This window comes from Chroicocephalus ridibundus, chromosome 7 (assembly GCF_963924245.1).
Source record: "Chroicocephalus ridibundus chromosome 7, bChrRid1.1, whole genome shotgun sequence".
NCBI lineage: Eukaryota > Metazoa > Chordata > Aves > Charadriiformes > Laridae > Chroicocephalus > Chroicocephalus ridibundus.
This window is the reverse complement of record NC_086290.1, coordinates 53,979,517-53,997,570: the sequence shown is the minus strand read 5'-3', so window position 1 is coordinate 53,997,570 and position 18,054 is coordinate 53,979,517. Positions and strand designations below refer to the sequence as shown.

Sequence of the window (18,054 nt, the reverse complement as noted above, 5' to 3'; positions counted from 1 at the left end):
CCTCCAGCTGATACCTCTTTTCTGGTTTGAACTGGATTGTGGGCTACATCGATGCAATGTTTAGTGGTTAGTGAGTTCTGGTTTCAGTGGTGGGTATGTGCAGTGTTAGTGAGCTGTCAAACCTCACCGGCTCTGTAGCAGGGGGAGAAGGGGTTCTACTTTTCCTTAGGTTGCTTTTGAGCATACATGTACTGTTCAAGTACAAATGTATGAATTCCCTTCTGTTTCTTTTAAAGGGTATAATGCTTATTTTCAAGTAACTCAAGACATTGATCTCTTCCTAGAACACACCACAGGTAGCCCAGGAACAAAACCGTATGCTTAAACTGTAATCATCAGGCTGTTAACATGATCCACTTAAAAATCTGATAAATCTTTAATCTTTACCATCCACAGTTTAGTAACCAAGGCATGTCAGTAGAACCGAGCAAAGTGAAGTTAGTGCACTGTAAGTATTCAGATAAGTCTGAGCACTTGTCTTGCACCTTTGAAAGAGCTTTCAGTGAAATAAGAATAGAGTTTCTATTTCTTCTCAGTATTTTTTTTTTTTTGTAAGAAAGAATTCAGGTTCCTGTATTTGCTACCAACCTCGTTATTCTTTCATGTACCACTACAGCTGTTAACAGCCAACCTGAGTGGTGTTCCACTGTGATCTGTCTGTGATGAGCCAGCAGCAGCACTTTGATCCACAGTCTCTCCTCAGTCATTACATTAAGTGGTTGCTTAAACATAATCTTGGATTTTTGGAAGCCAGAACTCTACTCTTTGTGCTTCACTTCCAATCAGAAAGACACCACTCTAGTCTTTCTCTTTCCTGGTGTTAATGGAAAGAAAGGCCCATGTTGCTTGGCCAGCTCACACTAAGCTGTCTTTGCAGCTTCAGTGGGCGTGAGTCTTCCATTTGCAAGTGGGGGCTAGAGAGCCTGCTGTCCTTTAAGGCACCTGGCAATCAGGATTTGATAAGGCAACAGCTTGTGTTCCATACCAGAGAGGATCAAAATATAAACAGAGATTGTAATCAGTATTTCTGGTAACTGCAGTAGGCATCTTGAAAGCCCTCAGCCAGGATAGGGGAAGTTCAATTTAAAGTTTTTGTCTTCACAAGTGATGTTATTCACAAGGTTCATAGCCTTGTCTCCTATAAAGGCAGTAGTGCTGGACCATAAAAACAATATCAAAGATGATGGAGAAGACACCCAGGCCAAACTTGGTTGGATCTCCAAAGATTAACTTCCACTGATCTGTCAAACACAAGATTAGAGAGTTAAGACTAACTCCTCAAGTGTAGTCTTGTCTTAAGACTACAAGGTCATGCCATACGTATTAGAGAAGGTCATGGTTATTACCTGGACTGCTTAGACACACCTGAAGTCTGACTCTAATGGACATCTTATGCAAAGCTAATTAATAGCTATTCTTAAGAAGCTACAGGAACAGTTACTTCATTTTCTGTCTTGAAGGACTATGAGCAGATTCTTTATTCTTAGTTTAAGAACAGCTACCCATACTATAGCACAAGTGTCATTCTCCCAAGGTAACCTACCGGTTCATATCTGCTTTGTAGCAGGATTCTCCCACCCCATTACGAAAGGCTGCACTACCTCAATTCCAGCCTTACCATTGTTGTACGACTGCAAAAACATCTGGAGAAGGCTGAAGCTTCCACCAGTGAAGTCTAGTAACACATTTCCAATACTCCATCCCTCAGTACTCTTCCGACGGAAATTCATGTATGCCTGAGAGTGTAAAAAGTTTGTCATGTCATGTACAAACATTTATGTGATTCAGATTTAAGAAGCCTTCTGTATAACTATACTGTTTTTGCCACTCAAAGACTTCATAAATGATTATGGCTGGTTTAGTCTAGTCAGACTTTCAAGAGCGTACACTACAGGTTAGGGTGACAGGAATATAGTATAAAAGCAGAAAAGTTCAGATTTACCTGTGGAAAATATTTTATCAGTGTGACTGCTAACTTAATGTAAGAGAAGCAGAATAAGAACTGTAGCCATGTCATTTCCTCAGCTGCAGCAAGAAACAGTGTTGTAAATGTGAAGATCCACGCAAGTGCCAGTAGTCCAACTACAACTTTGGATACTTTCTGACCGGCTCTCTGGAATGGAAATGCAGATACACTCAGACCCATCTAGGTGACACACTGGAAGATACAGCATGTGCTCAGGACTATGCAAGGTTACAGTCCAAACCTGTTGTTGTACCAGTTAGGCTCATACCACAAGGGAGTTTTAAGATTAAACAAGTGCTACAGCAACCAGCTGATGTGCGATATCAGCATCAATCATTTGAAACACTATTTTCCATGAACAAGCAGGAAACAATATTGTAGCAGTGTTCTTGAATACAATGCCTATTATCAGTGTCACATTTGTAACAAATCCAAGTTCAGTCTGATGATATCAAGAGTTCCCGTATATGCAAAAGGCTGCTAATGCCATAATGGTAAAAGATTCATGGTTGCCTTCTAATTCTTCACTAGAAGACTATTGCACCTGGCAGTGGTGACAAATGGGCTGTTCCAGCTTTAAGTTCAGCATCACCAAAGGAAGCCCCCCCACCCCACCCCACCCCGCCAAGAGAGAAACAGCTACCATCTAGAGAAAATTGGCTGTTCAGATCAGAGGCTTTTACAACGGGAATTACATAAAGAACTGCCTGATTATAACAATCGGTCTCACCTGAAAAGGTGGTGAGAATTACAAAAGGGCCTTTGCAGCTGTTTTAGAAGAGGCTGAATAAAGCTGGAAGTTTTGATTGCAGGGAATCCTTGAGGAATCCTCAAAGTAGTGAGGAAACAGCAAAGCTCATACTAGTATTTGTACTGTGCAGAGCTGTAAGCTATGTGCTGTCTAGAGATCTGTTTAGGAACTTTATGAACTTGGCTGTTTGCCTTAGTTATTTTGACTCCCTAAGCAGTTTACTTGTAAGCTCAGGACATCCGTGAGGCTGAAATAGCCAAGCCTACTGGAGCTGCTACAAGCTCAGGAAAGATACAGGCAGCTGCACTGTGAAGCCTGACTTCTAGAAAGGCCAGTGGAAGTGCCATGAAGAGGACTTTGGAGCCCAAAAGGAGTGGTGAGGTGCCCGGCAGAGGGAGCTCTGCCTGAGCTGACAGGTCAGCCCAGCATCGAGACTTACCTCGTAGATGCAGCACTGAATTACGGTGAGGAGAGTTAGAGCTACCGCGTGGAGACTGAAGAAAACATCATTGATAGCCACAGGGTTCACCCCACTGGGATAACTGACTAAGAATTCCTCCTAAATGTAAGAGAAATCAAAACCAGCCAAATGCTACCTTCTGTAGATATCCACTCCCTGGCAAATATTAAGAGATAATCATGCTTACCTTAATCAAGGGAATCCAGAAGAGTCCAACATTAAACACACTGTATGCTATAAAGCCAGTAAGGTTTAGTGCTATAAAGTCAAAACTTAGTCCAACAACACTACAGAAGGGAGAAAAAAAAATAGGAGAAATATCAGAGCATTACAGGTAGTTCCAGAGACAACTTGACCCTAGAATGTACTGATTTATAGGCAATTTTTTGATGTAAGCCAAAGCTGCTGGCATTGTGACAACATGGTGCTGTGAGTTCATCAGGAAGCAAGGTGAAGTATCCCTCATATGCCATGCACCGGTACTCACAACAGCTCTCACTGACAAGGTTGCGTCCCTGCCCCACAAGCTCAGCTAGTCTGATAAAACCATTCCAGCCTGAATCCACAGAAGCAGCAGTAGTGCATCTTTGTCAAAACAAATACTTTAGTTTTCATATATACTTATGTTTCTACTTACAGCCGCTTAGCTTAAAGGAAGCTGGCCTAACGACAATATTGCAAGGAGCTGTCTGATAAACAGCTTACCAGGTAAGTAATCTTGGAAGGTGGTCATCAGCCAGATTGTTTATAATATGGCACCAAAGGGAATGGGGAGGTCTCCTCTAGCACAAATTAGTATTGGATACCAAACCATAGGATTAGGTGTCAATAGGATACACTTAAGTTTCCTCTGACCTGCATGCATAAAAGCTCACGGGGGCTGCATTTATTCAGGCCCTGTCTTTGCCTTGCTTTTTTCCCCCCCAGTCTTTCCATGCATAATTCACCATAACCAAGACAGATGTAACTGAAGCTAGGCATATGATTTGCAGAAGTGGTTAAGTGACTTGCAAACACATCTTAAGTCTCTTTACCTTTTCCGTCGCCAGTTCTCAAAGAGTTGAGGATAAAAGGAGACAGACCAGGCGAGGAAGTAGATCCAGCCAATCACCTCATCAGCGTATCTCACTATGATGCTATGAATCACGTGAAATTGAATCCTAGGTCTGATGGTTAATGCAAACAGAATTAGTTAATTTGTCTGTTCACACTTTTTCCAGCAGATTTTGCCTTGTTCTGCTTTGAGAGAAAAAAGAGAGTTCAGGTGTTGAGACAAGACAATAAAGATTCAGAGTTGGTTTCAAGATGAGTTACTCCCCTTTTCTTTAGTGTCCTTGTTATGTTTAAGACATTTCCCACTCCTACCCTCAACCTACCCTTTCCTTTCCATTCTTTTACCATAGAAATCTTCAAAAAGGTCCTCTTGTGACTATGGCTTCCACTCTCTCAGCACAATGTTTGTTATGCAAGAGCAGTTTCACTTTTCACGGTCTGCCAGCAAACCCTCATGATCACGCCTGTCCTGTTGAGCATTTCGTGGGCTTACCTCTGCATTTGCTTTGAGTCTTAAAAGCAGAAGAGAAACAAGGAAGTAAAACAGGAGTATCCTGTTGCTCAGTAGAATCTGGGCAACAAGCAAATACAATCCAGCTTTCTCTATCTTGCTCAACTGTTTTGCTATTAGGGAGGACTGGCAGCTGTGAAAAGAGGGCTCCCCTAACTAGAAAGCAAAGCACCTATATCTCATTGTAGCGACACGAGCACACAGGCGCATCAGGCTATTGGCCCTCCAAAACAAGTTCTGCACAATAAAAATAGTATCCCACTGGACACTTACAACCAAACGCTCCCTGGATCAGAAAATCTGACATGTAGTTTTGATACTTTTGTGAGGGGTTATTAAAACTAGACTAAGGAGCCATCAGACCTTACAGTCATCTAGTAATGAAATCTAAAATACCAAGACTATCGCTCTATGTCCATACCCTGTATTTATCTGAATACCCTGGGGATTGCTGGAGGGTCACCACATCTTCCCAACAACACACCAACCATGTCCCATTAACTATTTAACTATAAGAAGAGAATAGTTACCCCAAAGTTTAGGAAGCTGTAGGATAGTAAGGATAACTAAAACCAGTTTCTCACCCAGTTAAGTTGGAATTAATGGTATAAAGATAAACTGTTACTTGTCCAACATCATCTGCTTTCACTTGGAAGTCTGCTTTAGTGTGACCTGCAGGCAATTGTACCTGCAAGGCAAAGCGGAGGGAAGAAAGACGAGAGTTGCACCATACTAGCAGCAGGCTTTTGCATAAGGTCAGAAGTCTGTTCTGTCACTTACTTCATCAGGCAGTTCAACAATAGTGCTGCGTTTTGATGAGTGTGTAATATTAAGAGTTATCACCAGTGTCTCATTTAATGGAGCCCTGTGAATGCAGAACAAGCAAGTTAGACCGGTGCCTGAGTTCACTGTATTAAATAATGAGACTAAAGTGCACCAGCCCCCACTCTAGAGTAGCTGCACTTCTTTGCTAGAAATAGTGAGTTCTGTTTGCTTAGTAAAGTTTTTCTTGGTGATCACTCCAGGAAATGGAAGTTTCTCTTAAGCATCAGTTTTTAGAAATGGAGGAACTGTATGTTCACTCATGGACGACAGTTCAGTAAGCTAATATAGGCCAGACAGTATAAAACATTTTTTCCTGCTCAACTTCCCATACAAATGGCATGAGATATTGTCAGAAGCCAACCATACAAGGCTGTTTGTGAGGGTGCTGCACTATCTTGGTCCATACTGGTACTTAGCGATGTAATAGTCTACAAGTGTCCAGTAACATCAATGAGATTTGCTCTGTATGAACAGTTAACAGAGTCTGCAGGAAAATCTTAAGTACATAGCCAAGTCCTACCCACTTGCTTGTCCCTCGTTCCAAAGAGAAAGTAAAGATGCAATCATGATTTTACCTCAGCGAGATAGTGACGTTTGCTGAACTTCCACTTTCTAATGAAACCACTTCAGGGACAGACAGTACAATGACTCCACCTGGGAGGAAAAAAAACAACCAAAAAACCCCACACAAATCTCAATTACTATGAATGATTAATAGCTGCTTCAGAAGAGCCACCTACTTTCTTTTGCGATATAGGCATTTTGCCCATTGGAACCTCCAGTGTCAGATTAATTAAATTAATACACGTGATAAACAGCAAAGGGAGTACAGCTTATTTCAAGGCGACCAAACAACTTAAAAGGAGAAGTAAATAACTGTCACTTGAGCATGTTACAAGGAAGCAATTTAAATGTTTGAAGTGCAACAAAAGTTCATGCTGAGAGAAGGCTCTGGGATACTTCAAACCCACACTTTTTCTTGACATGATCCTAGTAACTTAGGAGTCATAAATGCCCAAAATTTAGTTCAAAATTGCTTCTTGGGTCATAAATTCAAACCGGGAACCCAGATATTCAAGAGAACGTACATTTACCATCTTAGCACTTCAGGAATCACAAGGACCTTACTATAGTGCTCAGGGGTACACTTTACAACAATCCAGCTATGTTGTACCACATCATGCTTTAAGGGAGGCCAAGACTCCCAAGTGCCAACACAACTGATATCAAAACCATAAGCTGGTCACGCGCCAACAATTTTGACATTTGGAATCCAAGTCTATTCTATTCACTGTATGCTTAAAGGGCACAAGAGAAAGTAGAAAGAACTATGTAAAAATACGACCAGAAATGGAGAGACAAACAGGTTGCCCTGCACACTTTTTTTTCTCTTGTTGCCACATATTACACAATGTTCTTAAGAAGTTATTTAAGTGCAGGAGAGCTCCCCAGTTCATCACTGACTGCACCATAGACAGTATTTAACCTGCTTCTGCAGAGATTGAGTTTGGAGCACAAGGCGAATGCTCCATCATGTCAGTGCCTCAGTGTAGCACCACCTGCAGATGAGCACGCAAAACCAACGGTAACATGTGAAAGAAGAGCCAAGGGGAACCACGGCACAGGTCCCCCCAGAGAGTCGCAACATGGATATTGCGGAGCAGCCCTCTTCCACCTCTTACCAGTTCAGACCTGGACCCTGCCTGGGGGGCCCTCTGGGCCCAAGCCGGGATGGCCAAACACTCACCACCAGGCCCCAGCAGCACAAGCGAGAGGTACAGCAGAGTGGGGAGCAGGTATGGCATCCTCATGGTGGAAGAACTACAGGAAAAGTAGGGAGAAGCCTTTGCTCAGGACCCACAAGTTTTCAGGGGACACCAGCCCATCTCCTCAGCGGGCAGCTCCCTACAAATGTCTCCCTCCCCAGCACCATGACCCCCAGCCCGGCCCGGCTAAGGGACCCTCAGCATCCCCGAGGGAGCATCTTTCGGTCCCTCTGTCTGCCCAGACTCGCCCGGGGACATCTTTACCTCATAACTGATCCCGTTCCCGCCGCACAGAGCTACCACTCCTGAGGTATATCCCCCCCCACTCCCCCGGGACTACAAATCTCAGCAGCCTCCGCGCCTCCACCAGCCCCCCCCCCCCCCGCCCCCGGCAGCGCGCTGCGGTGCACGCTGGGAGTTGTAGTCCCCGCCGCCCTCCCCTCAGGCGGCCCGGCGGAGCGGGGCCATCCCACCCTTTAGGACACGCTAATACCGAGGACGCAGTGCCGAGGAGAAGCCACCTAACTCTTTCCAGCGCCGCCGCTCCGTCCCGCACAGCCCCGGCTCTTCCCTTTTCAGCTTCTCACGTGAGGCGGCCGCCTCCCGCCTCCCCGCCCAGCGCCCGTCGCGGTGCGGCCGCCCTCGGGTGCCATCTTGGGTGCGGCAGAGCGGGTTGGGCGCTGGGCCGGTGCCGGCCGGTCTGTGAGGAGGGAGAGCCGCGAGCGGAGGGAGGGCTCCTCGCTTTTGGTTGTTTGTTGAAGTTTCGTTTAAAGCCGCGCAGGGCTGGGGGAAGGGAAGGTTTGTCACACTCAAGATGGAGGGATAGTGGCCAGGCACTGCTGAGGGGAGACATCTTCAGCCAGAGGGCAAAGTCCAGGCCGCTTTCCCGGGCTTGTCCCCGCGCGCTGCTGGGGTGGGAGCCCACAGGCTTGTGCCCTCAGCACCTTAGGCTCTTGGGTCAGGTGCCCCCTCAGAGGCAGTAAGGAGCAGTGTGGGGCTCAGCATGGTGGGAGTGGGTCCAGCCACCACATAGAGAGACTCGTGTGTGGTGGGGAAGGTAAAAGTGCCCCCTTCTCCCTGTGAACATGGCGGGCAGGCCTACTCCTGCCTGCGTGCTGGGCATAGACCTGGGCACGACATCGGTTAAGGCAGCCCTGCTAGTAGGGGCAGGGCAAGGGCAGGTGGTGGCAGAGAGCTGCTCCAGGGAGACGCAGGCGCACACCAGTAGCCTGGAAGCTGGACCACAGGTAAGGGGTGGCAGATAGCACTGCTGGCAATTTGAGGATACCGGCCGTGCTTTGTCGCGGCCAGGTTCTGTTGCTACATTATGTGGAGCTCCTGGGTTGTTTTCGTGCCTAGAATGATGGAGATGATTGCTGTGTGTTTCTGGATGTGTTCTGGAAAGTACAATTAAAATGTCCTCAGTTTACGGTTCAAGAAACTCAAGTAAAGCTGTTTGTTTTAAGGAAGACACAGCTTTTGGAAAGTTGCATAAGACGATCTAAAACTCTTCTCTCATGAACCATCACCTTGTTTTTGACACTTCCAGTCAGGAAACAGCAGCCACTTGCCAACTGGAAGGGTATTTTGCACTTTAATGTGCAATGGAATCATCACTGGAAATTCCCTGTGGAAATAACCAGGAACATGTACTCCTGTTAAAGATCTTTACATTCATTGTGTTGGTCAGACTAAGAAAGGATGAATCAGAATAATAAAAAAATATGTATCAGCATTCCTCTGGCCTAGTATTGTAGTGAGTCCGGGCGCTAATTTCTGAGCAAAGATACCAAACAGGCCAGCCCTCCTCCCTACAGTCATGTTTATGCAGCCAAAAGTATGTATGCACAGAACAGTTCGCGTCTACATGTAGACTACATTTGAATACTTGTGCTTGTAAACTTCATACTGATCTGTCACAAAGTATTCTGAATCTTCAAGGGTGAAAGCTGGAATACAGGTTCTCTTGTGGCACAGTTTGGTCAATTTGCTGAGCAGATCAGTTTGCTGGGTAGTTCTAGGAACAGAATATCCAGAAATGAGGTATCAGCATCATTAAAATCAACAGTGAGTAGATACAGAGGGGCTTTAGGAAGGTCTAAGGGAGACTGCATGCCAGTCAGAATGTGCAGATAGTCCTCTTTTGTCAGGAAAAAGAAGAGCAATATATAAGGTGAACTAATGAAAGCATGTAGTGAGCGTTAATGGATTATTTTTTTAAAAAGGTATATTTAAGTATGGTAACTTAGGAAATTAAGAATTATTTGGCCTTCAGTTTAAGAGGCTGTTATCTTATTCTCAACATGATAGTACTGGTTTTTAGTTTTGGTGGTTTTGTGGGTTTTTTGCATTTTTTTTTCTATTTAGTACTGGATGTTATTTTAATACATGCTATTAAGCTAAATGAATTCTGTTCTTCACTTCTGACTAGAGAAGCCTTGTTTAATAAATAAACTGAGTGAATCCTAATGGTTTCATGCTCAGAATAATGCTTTATGATTGCAGGGAATGGAGCAGAATGTCCGAAGAATAATAAGAGCATTGAATGAATGCCTTGCTGCTCTACCTCAGCAGCAGCTTCAGAGAGTCAGTCACATTGGCATTTCAGGACAAATGCACGGGATTGTATTTTGGAAAAAAGATAAAGGTAATATCAATTCTTTGGCATGCCTGTTCAGAGTATTATGATGCAGAAAATAAATTTTTAACACTGAAGTGATCTGTAGGAGGCTGCTGCATGTTCCCTTTGGTCTTCTGTAAAACAGAATTAACAGAAGATTTTCTGTGGGAATTTTGCTTTATTTACAGGAATTTCAGCTGCTGACTATATTTAACCGTGTTGTTTACACAGATTAGTCAAAGGATTTAGTCTTACGAGATCCCTGCAGAGACAGCACAGTTATTAGTATGAAGGAGGAATAACATATTGTGGCTTGTTAATTGTTTGTCCATCACATGCTATCTGCTGACAGTTGAAAGAACTACTACACCATGTGAATGACTTTTTTTTTTTTTTTGGGAGGGGGGCTAGTATTCACCTCATAGAACACTTAACTAGCTCTTGCCCTGTATCTAGATACCTTCTAATGATTCTACAGTAGCAGTATTAGCAGTTCTGTGTATGCCTTGAAAAATAAACTATGCTTGATCTTTATGTGAAAATGCGCATAGCAGTAGTTATCTAACAGTGAATATCAGTATGCTATTTTGAAACGCTGTTTGAAAGTACAGGAGAAAAATTGAAGTTCAGTAAATGATGTTTTCAGTCTTTGTGGTTTTTTTCCCTCTCCAAAAAAATCTCAAGGCTTTTTTTTTTCCAGCCATAGACTGTTATGTTGCATTCATCTTGCTGCTTATGCTTCCGTTAGGAGCTGAAAAAGAATTATGGTCATGATTCTGAATACTCATCTGCTTGTAGACTAAAGGGCCAAGACCTCAGAAACAAAATCAACCACAGTGAGGTAGTCACATGGGGCTTGGTTGTACAAACACTCAAATAATCTTTGTGACAGTGAGGATATTTGAAAAATTCAGACCTTGGGTTGCCAGCTCAGTGAGATAGGGATGGATTATCTTCTTGGCTAACTTCCTGTAAATCTGCTGAAGTCCGAGGCTCAGATTTCAGAATATGGTTCCATGTCGTCTTTACCTTATGATGTGCACATCTGAGCAATTATACAAGCCTTATAATAATAGGGGTTATGCAGATTAGGCAAAGATTTATTGTAAACCACAGAACAGATTTCCCAAAAGTGATGGTCACTGCCTGTCAAAAGTTGTCAGGATCTTAATTGCTTTAAGAGACACTATGCTATTCATAACTGTCTGTAATTTTACATTAAATACTAAAATGATTAGAAAGAAAGAAATCCAAAGGCTGATGGACTGAAGGAGCTGTTGCTTGCTTTGCAGATGTCCCAAGGGCTGCATAACAAAGCCTCATGAGTTCACGGTAGACATAGATTCTTATGTCATATTGGTTAATATTTTATTTCGTAAAGCCACATGCCACTTTTGTTTCATTTCTATCAAGTGAAAGAGTGTGTTTGCTCTCATTTGTTTTGAGTAGACTAAGTGAATCTGTGCACTTTGGGACACAAATTACATTTTTAATAGCATCCTTTAGGGTTAGATTTATGGTTAATAATATTTCTTAGAATCCATTTAAAACTAGAAAAGCAAACCAATTGGAAATTCAGCTCAAACAGACTTGATAGAACAGGGAATTAAGGGAACAAGAAAGTATGTATTTACTTTGCATGTTTCACATAGTACTTCCTAGCTTTCACGGCTGCTTTTTATGGTGCGAGTGCAACTTCAAATCCCTGTATCCAGTGCAAGAAAGATTCTTTTATCCATATTTGTGCTGGTCAGTTGGGCAGCTGGGTCTCTTCTCTGACCTGTAGGACAAGTGGCACAGCACAGCATGAAACTCTGCTCCTATCCCCAGCCAAAAACCAAAAGGTTGCCTCAGTTACAGAGCCAGCTGGAGACAGTGTGCATCCCCGTGTCGTGGCCAGGCGTTGCCTAGCCGAGCAATAGCTGCCAGAGGCCGAAGCTGTGCCGTGGAGCGTGCTAGCAAACATCACGTGCCAGTGCTTGAGCTCAGCCCCTGCTTAGTCTGCTGCTCCGACAGGGCCGTGTGCTGCCTTTGCAGGACTGCTTGTGGGCAGCGTGTCAGGGCAGGAAGCAGCGTACTGGACTGGAGCAATAGCAGACATTGCTGAGAGGGCTCCCTGCAGCTCTAAGAAGCTGCTGTAATTTAGCTGAGGCCTTCACTTTCAGCTGAAAGAATGTGAAGGTGTCATCAAAGATAGAGTGTTCTGTGTTCAAAAGGAACGTGCTCGACTGGTTAAACTGAAAACTGAGTTAAACCCTATTTTACCTTTGGTGAAGCTTTGTTGTGTAGCACGGGGGAGGGATACTCTTTAGTCCTTTGCAGTCCCTTGCTTGACACATGCAGATCCAAGTTTCTTGTTGCTTTGGCTCAAAAGGTGAATAAACTATGTGCTATCCATCATGGGCAGTTCATTACTAATACAGCATGCTCTAGGTCATGATGTGGTAGATCCTAGTTAAAGTTTATATGTGAGAGCTGTCATATCAGCTTATTACCTCCCATAGAACTACTGTGATTTTTTTTTTTTTTTTTTTGTGGGTCACCTGTTATTTAAGTTGTATCATTAATATCTCAAGGTGCGAGTTGCTTGTTCCTCTAGGCACTAGGAGCGCTTACAGAGAAGGAAGGCATTGGATACCATTCTCTGTTTTAGCAAAGGATGACTGGCACTATGACGTTATCTGGAGCAGAAAAATATGACTAATTAATTCGATTACAATCGCTACCGGCTCTGTTTCTGCTCTTTTTCCAATATATTTGACAAATTATCAAGAGTGTCCAGAAATGAAGAATGCCAGGCAGACTACACTACAGGGAATCACTGGACTTCTCAGATACTGTGTGTTTCAGGTTGCAAGTGGACAGAGTGTGGTACAGGCCCTGCCTTTGAGCCGGAGGAGGTCAGTCATCTGATTACTTGGCAAGACGGCCGCTGCAGTCCCACCTTCCTCTCTTCTCTTCCTTTGCCACAGTCACATATAAGCTTGGCTACAGGATTTGGATGTGCCACAGTCTACTGGTATTTAAAGAAGAGGTATATTGTTTCTCAAAAGGGTGTCTGTATCAGGCTGTTTCACTGGTAGTTTCTCATCTTGAGTTTATGTGACAATTTGTATTCCTGTAACATGTGAATACCACTACAGGCTGAGGGGCTGTGTTCATCTGTAATCCTAATATTAATTAAGTAGTCAAAGAATATTTAAAATGGCAGTATTCAATATAAGCTGTATGCAACTGAGCACACAAGTGTCTCTGATCTCATAAAAATACTTTAATAAAAAGAAAGGCTTTTGACCATATAGTAACAGAAGTCTTAAAGTATCATAGAATAAGTTTAGTCTATCCTGTCACTCAGAGGAGCTCTGCTAATGCAGTTTGAACGCTATATTTGTCTAGTGCAGATTTTGAAAAGTATAAGCATCTGCTTGCTGCCAGATGCTAAAACAAATAGTCCCTAAATTAATTTCAGTTCCTTCCTTCCTTAGACACTGAGATCCTTATGAAGTGTTACGAATTGTCTGCTTTGTTGTGGCATGTTTGCAGAGCGTATAATTTTTCACTTATGATTTGGCATCAACAAGATTTGCTCTTCAGTTTCACTTGCAGTGTGCTATGTTTGTCAAAGAGCTGATGTCGTCTTCTGCAATGAGTTCAGGTTCAATAAATGGGGAAAAACTTATCAGCTCTCGATTTACTCTTTTTGTTTTTAATATGTTTTGTTTAAAAGTCCAGATTTTCTGAAGTCTTATGATGCAGCTGGCACTATCCATGACTATGTGGTTGCCATGTTGTGTGACCTGAAGAAGCCTCTCATGTCCGTCCAGAATGCTGCCAGCTGGGGATATTTTAATTCCAGGAACAAAAGCTGGAACACTGACATGTAAGTGCTAAGGTCATTCAGTGGGTTTTGTGCATTGCTTGTGTCAGGCAGTGTGAACACCTCTTGGGCTCCAAGTATGAATTTGCTACGGATAAAAAGTGATAGAAAGTTACTCCTAATGTGTTGTGGTGTGGCCTGTACTGAAGAGCTATTGAGAGTTCACTCTAGTTTGTAAGGTATATATGTTTAAATTATATACAATCTGGCACAGTATTTTTAGAAATACCTAAGACAGCAGAGCTGAGAGACTCATCACTGAGGCCTCGTATACCAAACTGTTCTCTCGCTTTCTGTGGTGAGATGGGATGGACAAGTGCGTGCTGTAGCCAAAGTGTTACCTCTGTGATGGTAAAAGACAGTTATTACTCTCAAGTTGTTTCAGCTGAGCTCCTTCATAACTACTAAGCCTTACTTGTGATAATATGTAAGAGTTATTAGGCTACAGGAAATCTTATAGGGAATCAGTTTGTTTATTTATTTACTTATTTATTTTAATGATTTGCTCTTTCAGGACTGAGTGCTAAGGCCTTACATATTTCAGGGCTTAGGTTAGGCCAGGACTCCAAGGTGAAAAGATCTGCTTGTGAAGGTATGAAAGAGTGTCAGAAACTTGCATTTAGCCTATGGAACTTTTACTAATCTGTGTTGTTGCTGTAGGAATGTCATGTATCTTGCAGTTTGATTGTGTAAGGAGTTTGTTGGACTTAGCTCTTTGTGATTTGGTTTGAACCACTAACTGCATGACAGCTTAAAGTTTTTTGACACTTAGAAGTTGCATTTTTTTGCTGGTTTTTGTCCCTTTACCCTGGAACTGCTTGTCGATATGATATCAGTAGGTTAAACTTGCTGAACATGTACTGCTGTATAATCTTGGGTAATCAGATTGCGTGTAAGGGAAAGCTATTTATTCTTCTAGAATATTCTAGTTTACCCACCCTGTTGAACTGGAATGCTGCCCCTGTCCAAGACAAAGCTTTCTAAATAGGTGAAAGCATCCATAAATCCATCAGCCATGAATGTATGGCCAGGTTCATCTGTGACTTCACAGGGTCTTTGTAGTCATGCTGCACACTCTCATACTGCTTTCCTGCAATAATATTGCTCTAATTGCAGATTGAAAAAATCCGGCTTTCCTGTTCACTTGCTTCCAGAGGTGGGAGACCCTGGCAGTACTGCAGGCAGGACAATCTGTGCATGGCATGGCATACCCAAAGGAGCAATAGTAGGAGTTGCTCTGGGAGATTTCCAGTGCTCTGTTTATTCCTGTCTGACTGAGAGGACTGATGCAGGTATGATCATTTTGGTATCTTTTTTGGTTTTCTCATTGTCCTCCCTCAGGGTCGCCTAGAAAAACCCTGATTTTTTTGTTTTTCTTTTTTAATTTTTTTTCTTTTGTATTCTAGTTCTTAATATCAGTACCTCTGCTCAGCTGACTATCTCAATGCCCCCGGGTTTCCAGCCTCCAGAGACACCAGATCCTTCCTCAGCTGTTACTTATTTTCCCTACTTCAATGGTGACTACTTGGCAGTGGCAGCATCACTTAATGGAGGCAATGTGCTAGCAACATTTGTGGACATGGTGGCACGGTGGACAGAAGAGCTAGGTAAGATATTTCAAGGATAGTTAAAAGCTTAAAATTGAGGTTGGATCATCAAGGTGAAAGGAAGTAAAGGCAAAGGAACAAGTCTAGACCTGTTTTGTCATGCCGTATAAAGAACAAGGATGTAGCTCTTGGGTCACGCTTCCTAGATCTCTGGAATTTCCTGCAGAAGCCTATGAACATGCTGAGACAGTCATGCTTGGACTCCACGTTCACATTGCCTCTAGGTTTTGGGTTTTCTTTTGTTTCAAGAACACAAGAGAATTATTTTTTTGCAAGTTGTTTTTCAAAAGGAAAGGTCAGCAAATTTGAGGATAGCCTCTAATTTTGTATGACTGCAGTCCAAAAGAGTCCCTTGATTAGATCAGTTGCCTTTTGCTGCATATTTTGCAGCACTCTAATGGATTTTAAGACTCAAACTCATGTAATATCTTCTAAGTGCTTTAAACATGGTCTTCACAGGTTTTTTTAATGATCTCTTGGGTTTTGCAATCCAGAAGTAAGCTCTGAAATTGTTCTTTCAGTGAGTACTTGAGGTGAAGTCTGTATTCACACACAGTCCAACCACTGAAGCTGAAGTCTGCCATGCCATTAGTGCCTTTAAAGATGCTGGTTGGTGTAACTTAGCACAGTATAAGCAAAGAGGAATAGCAGTATTGTCAGAAAAGGTGGTTTCTGTAACCAGAAAAAGATTTCTAGTATCACAGATACTAGATACAATTGGATGGGAGAACTATGTTTCATAATCCTGGAAAAGCAATTCCCTTTGGGACAGGAAAAAAGATAGAATATTTTGCTGAACAGGTGGATGAGCTTCCATTTTAAGTCTCCACGCGTAAGATACACCAGACCCCTTCAGATTAGTAACATGGTATTTCCCATCCGCAGGACTTCAGGTTCAGGAGTCTGCCATCTATACAAAGATAATCAAAGCAGCCTTGGCCCAAAACGACAGCAAACTCTCAGTCCACCCAACCATATTTGGAGAGAGACACATTCCCGAGCAGTTGGCGTCAGTGAGCAATATTGCTGTCTCTGACCTCTCCCTGGGTCACGTAACCAGAGCTCTGTGCCGTGGCATCGTTGAAAATCTCTGTTCCATGTTACCTGTGCAGCGCCTGATGGAGACGGGAGTGAGGAGGATTCTGGGGAGCGGGAGTGCCCTTGCCAGGAATGAGGTGCTGAGGCAGGAAGTGGAAAGGATTTTTCCATTCCCTGTGGTTTATGGGAAGGATGTTGATGCTGCTGTGGGGGCTGCCATGGTGATGTTCCACAGAAAATAAAGTCATTGTTTGGAATGGCCTGAGATGGAGCTCCTTTTTTTCTTTTTTTTTTTCTGGCTGTACATTTTTTCCTTTCACCTCCTTCACTTTTTCTGGACTTGTATTCAACATGCCATCTCACTCATTACAGTGGAAAATAAAAGCTTGCATTTAATGTCCAATTCTGCTTCTGGGTGTACACATTTCATTGCTCTGTCTTTTCCATTTGTGAAATGAGAAGTAATTATCACATTAAATTTGACTGAGTGACTAGGAAAGATCCATTAACTTTCTGCATAAAATGATACTTCATGCGAGGCTCATTTTCCTGCTAGGAAGGACTAGGAGAGATGAGTAGCTGTCTGTAACTTAGTCTGATGCTTGCATTAGAGGCTTCTTGTCCTTAAGCTGTCTCACAATATACATACATATAGGCAGCAGACCAGGATGTCAACCTTGTTTGGGGAGTTCGGTGGCTCTCGCACAGAATGAATGCCAGTTTTCACATGTTGCATGCTGTCTCTGTAAAAGACGGAGTACAACCTTGGCTTGAACGTCAACAAAACAATCAAAATAAAACACGGAGAAATTTTTCTGTGGCTACCAAGGTCAGGTGCCATGGACTAAGATCAAAGTCATTGCTAAGCCAATACCATGTTTGGAGATGTCTGGAATGCAGTGCTTATATCCAAGTGGAAAATAAATTTATAGGGTGGGAGGTGACTATTTTCCTTATTTGGCATACATGATTATTTTACATTTGGGTTTTGGGTGGTAGAGTGGATCAGAACCTCTGAAATGGTCAGAATTTGTGATAAACTGGAGGAGCTGGCAAACTCAGAGTTACAAAAGCCCAGTTCTCATTTATTTCAGCTTTGATTTCACTTTTAAGCTGAAACACAATTAGCATTTTGAGAGATAGTCCACAAAATAATTTGTTCTTGTAATACAGTGCATAGCTATTTTAGTGTATTTGAACCAAAGGTGTTTCTGATTCTGCCCTTCATGTATTGTGTCAAATTAAGTTTTAATATGGCATCTGCTAGGCTAGAATTTAATCTGTTTTTAATGTTAAGTATTGTTCATGTGAATTCTCTTAAAATTTCCAAGTTTTTGTCCCCTGTGTTATGCTTTTAAAATTTATTTCTTGTCCTACTCTTTATTTTAAGGTGAAAACATTTATACTTTATCTGTCTAAAACAAAATGGAAGTGCACCTTTTTCGCTCAAATGAGATTGGGAAGCAAGTAAGATAGTTTAATGTTATCTAGATACAATTTCATTACTTAGAAGCCTGTATTTCAACTGAAATATGGAAGTGTATTTCTATCTTGCACATCAGCAATATCAGGGCTGACTC

The 18,054-nt window shown here is 42.6% G+C and overlaps 2 protein-coding genes across 5 annotated transcripts; one reads left to right on the top strand and one right to left on the bottom strand.

Moving 5' to 3' along the window:
• Window positions 1-74: 74 nt before the first annotated feature.
• CTNS (cystinosin, lysosomal cystine transporter) lies at window positions 75-8,076 on the bottom strand. 4 transcript variants are annotated; one of them, XM_063340436.1, is made up of 11 exons: window positions 7,826-8,076; window positions 7,314-7,387; window positions 6,142-6,220; window positions 5,522-5,606; window positions 5,326-5,429; window positions 4,212-4,343; window positions 3,365-3,464; window positions 3,157-3,276; window positions 1,943-2,113; window positions 1,619-1,736; window positions 75-1,241 (listed from the first exon to the last, which is right to left on the bottom strand). In XM_063340436.1, the coding sequence occupies exons 2-11, from the start codon at window positions 7,375-7,377 to the stop codon at window positions 1,111-1,113; spliced, it is 1,104 nt and encodes a 367-aa protein (XP_063196506.1). In that variant the 5' UTR covers window positions 7,378-7,387; window positions 7,826-8,076; the 3' UTR covers window positions 75-1,110. The 4 variants fall into 4 exon arrangements, with proteins under 4 accessions (XP_063196506.1, XP_063196505.1, XP_063196504.1 ...); XM_063340435.1 differs by having other exon boundaries at window positions 7,854-7,992; XM_063340434.1 differs by having other exon boundaries at window positions 7,859-7,991.
• On the top strand, window positions 8,034-17,454 carry SHPK (sedoheptulokinase). Its single transcript, XM_063340427.1, has 7 exons — window positions 8,034-8,579; window positions 9,838-9,979; window positions 12,803-12,986; window positions 13,680-13,832; window positions 14,946-15,121; window positions 15,236-15,436; window positions 16,322-17,454. Exons 1-7 carry the CDS (start codon window positions 8,418-8,420, stop codon window positions 16,714-16,716), a joined length of 1,413 nt encoding a protein of 470 aa, XP_063196497.1. The 5' UTR covers window positions 8,034-8,417; the 3' UTR covers window positions 16,717-17,454.
• The last annotated feature ends 600 nt before the right edge of the window (window positions 17,455-18,054 follow it).

What these genes read in the sequence shown, in the direction of transcription:
- CTNS (XM_063340433.1), bottom strand. An exon ending in TGTGCTGCTGGGGCCTGGTG is followed by an intron (nt 6,221 to 7,313) that starts GTGAGTGTTTGG and finishes TTTTCCTCCCAG; the next exon opens with GTGGAGTCATTGTACTGTCT. An exon ending in TTTGCAGTCGTACAACAATG is followed by an intron (nt 1,242 to 1,618) that starts GTAAGGCTGGAA and finishes TGTGTTTGACAG; the next exon opens with ATCAGTGGAAGTTAATCTTT.
- SHPK (XM_063340427.1), top strand. Translation starts at nt 8,418, where the DNA reads ATGGCGGGCAGGCCTACTCCTGCCTGCGTGCTGGGCATAGACCTGGGC. An exon ending in ATTTTGGAAAAAAGATAAAG is followed by an intron (nt 9,980 to 12,802) that starts GTAATATCAATT and finishes TGTGTGTTTCAG; the next exon opens with GTTGCAAGTGGACAGAGTGT. An exon ending in ACGGTGGACAGAAGAGCTAG is followed by an intron (nt 15,437 to 16,321) that starts GTAAGATATTTC and finishes TCCCATCCGCAG; the next exon opens with GACTTCAGGTTCAGGAGTCT.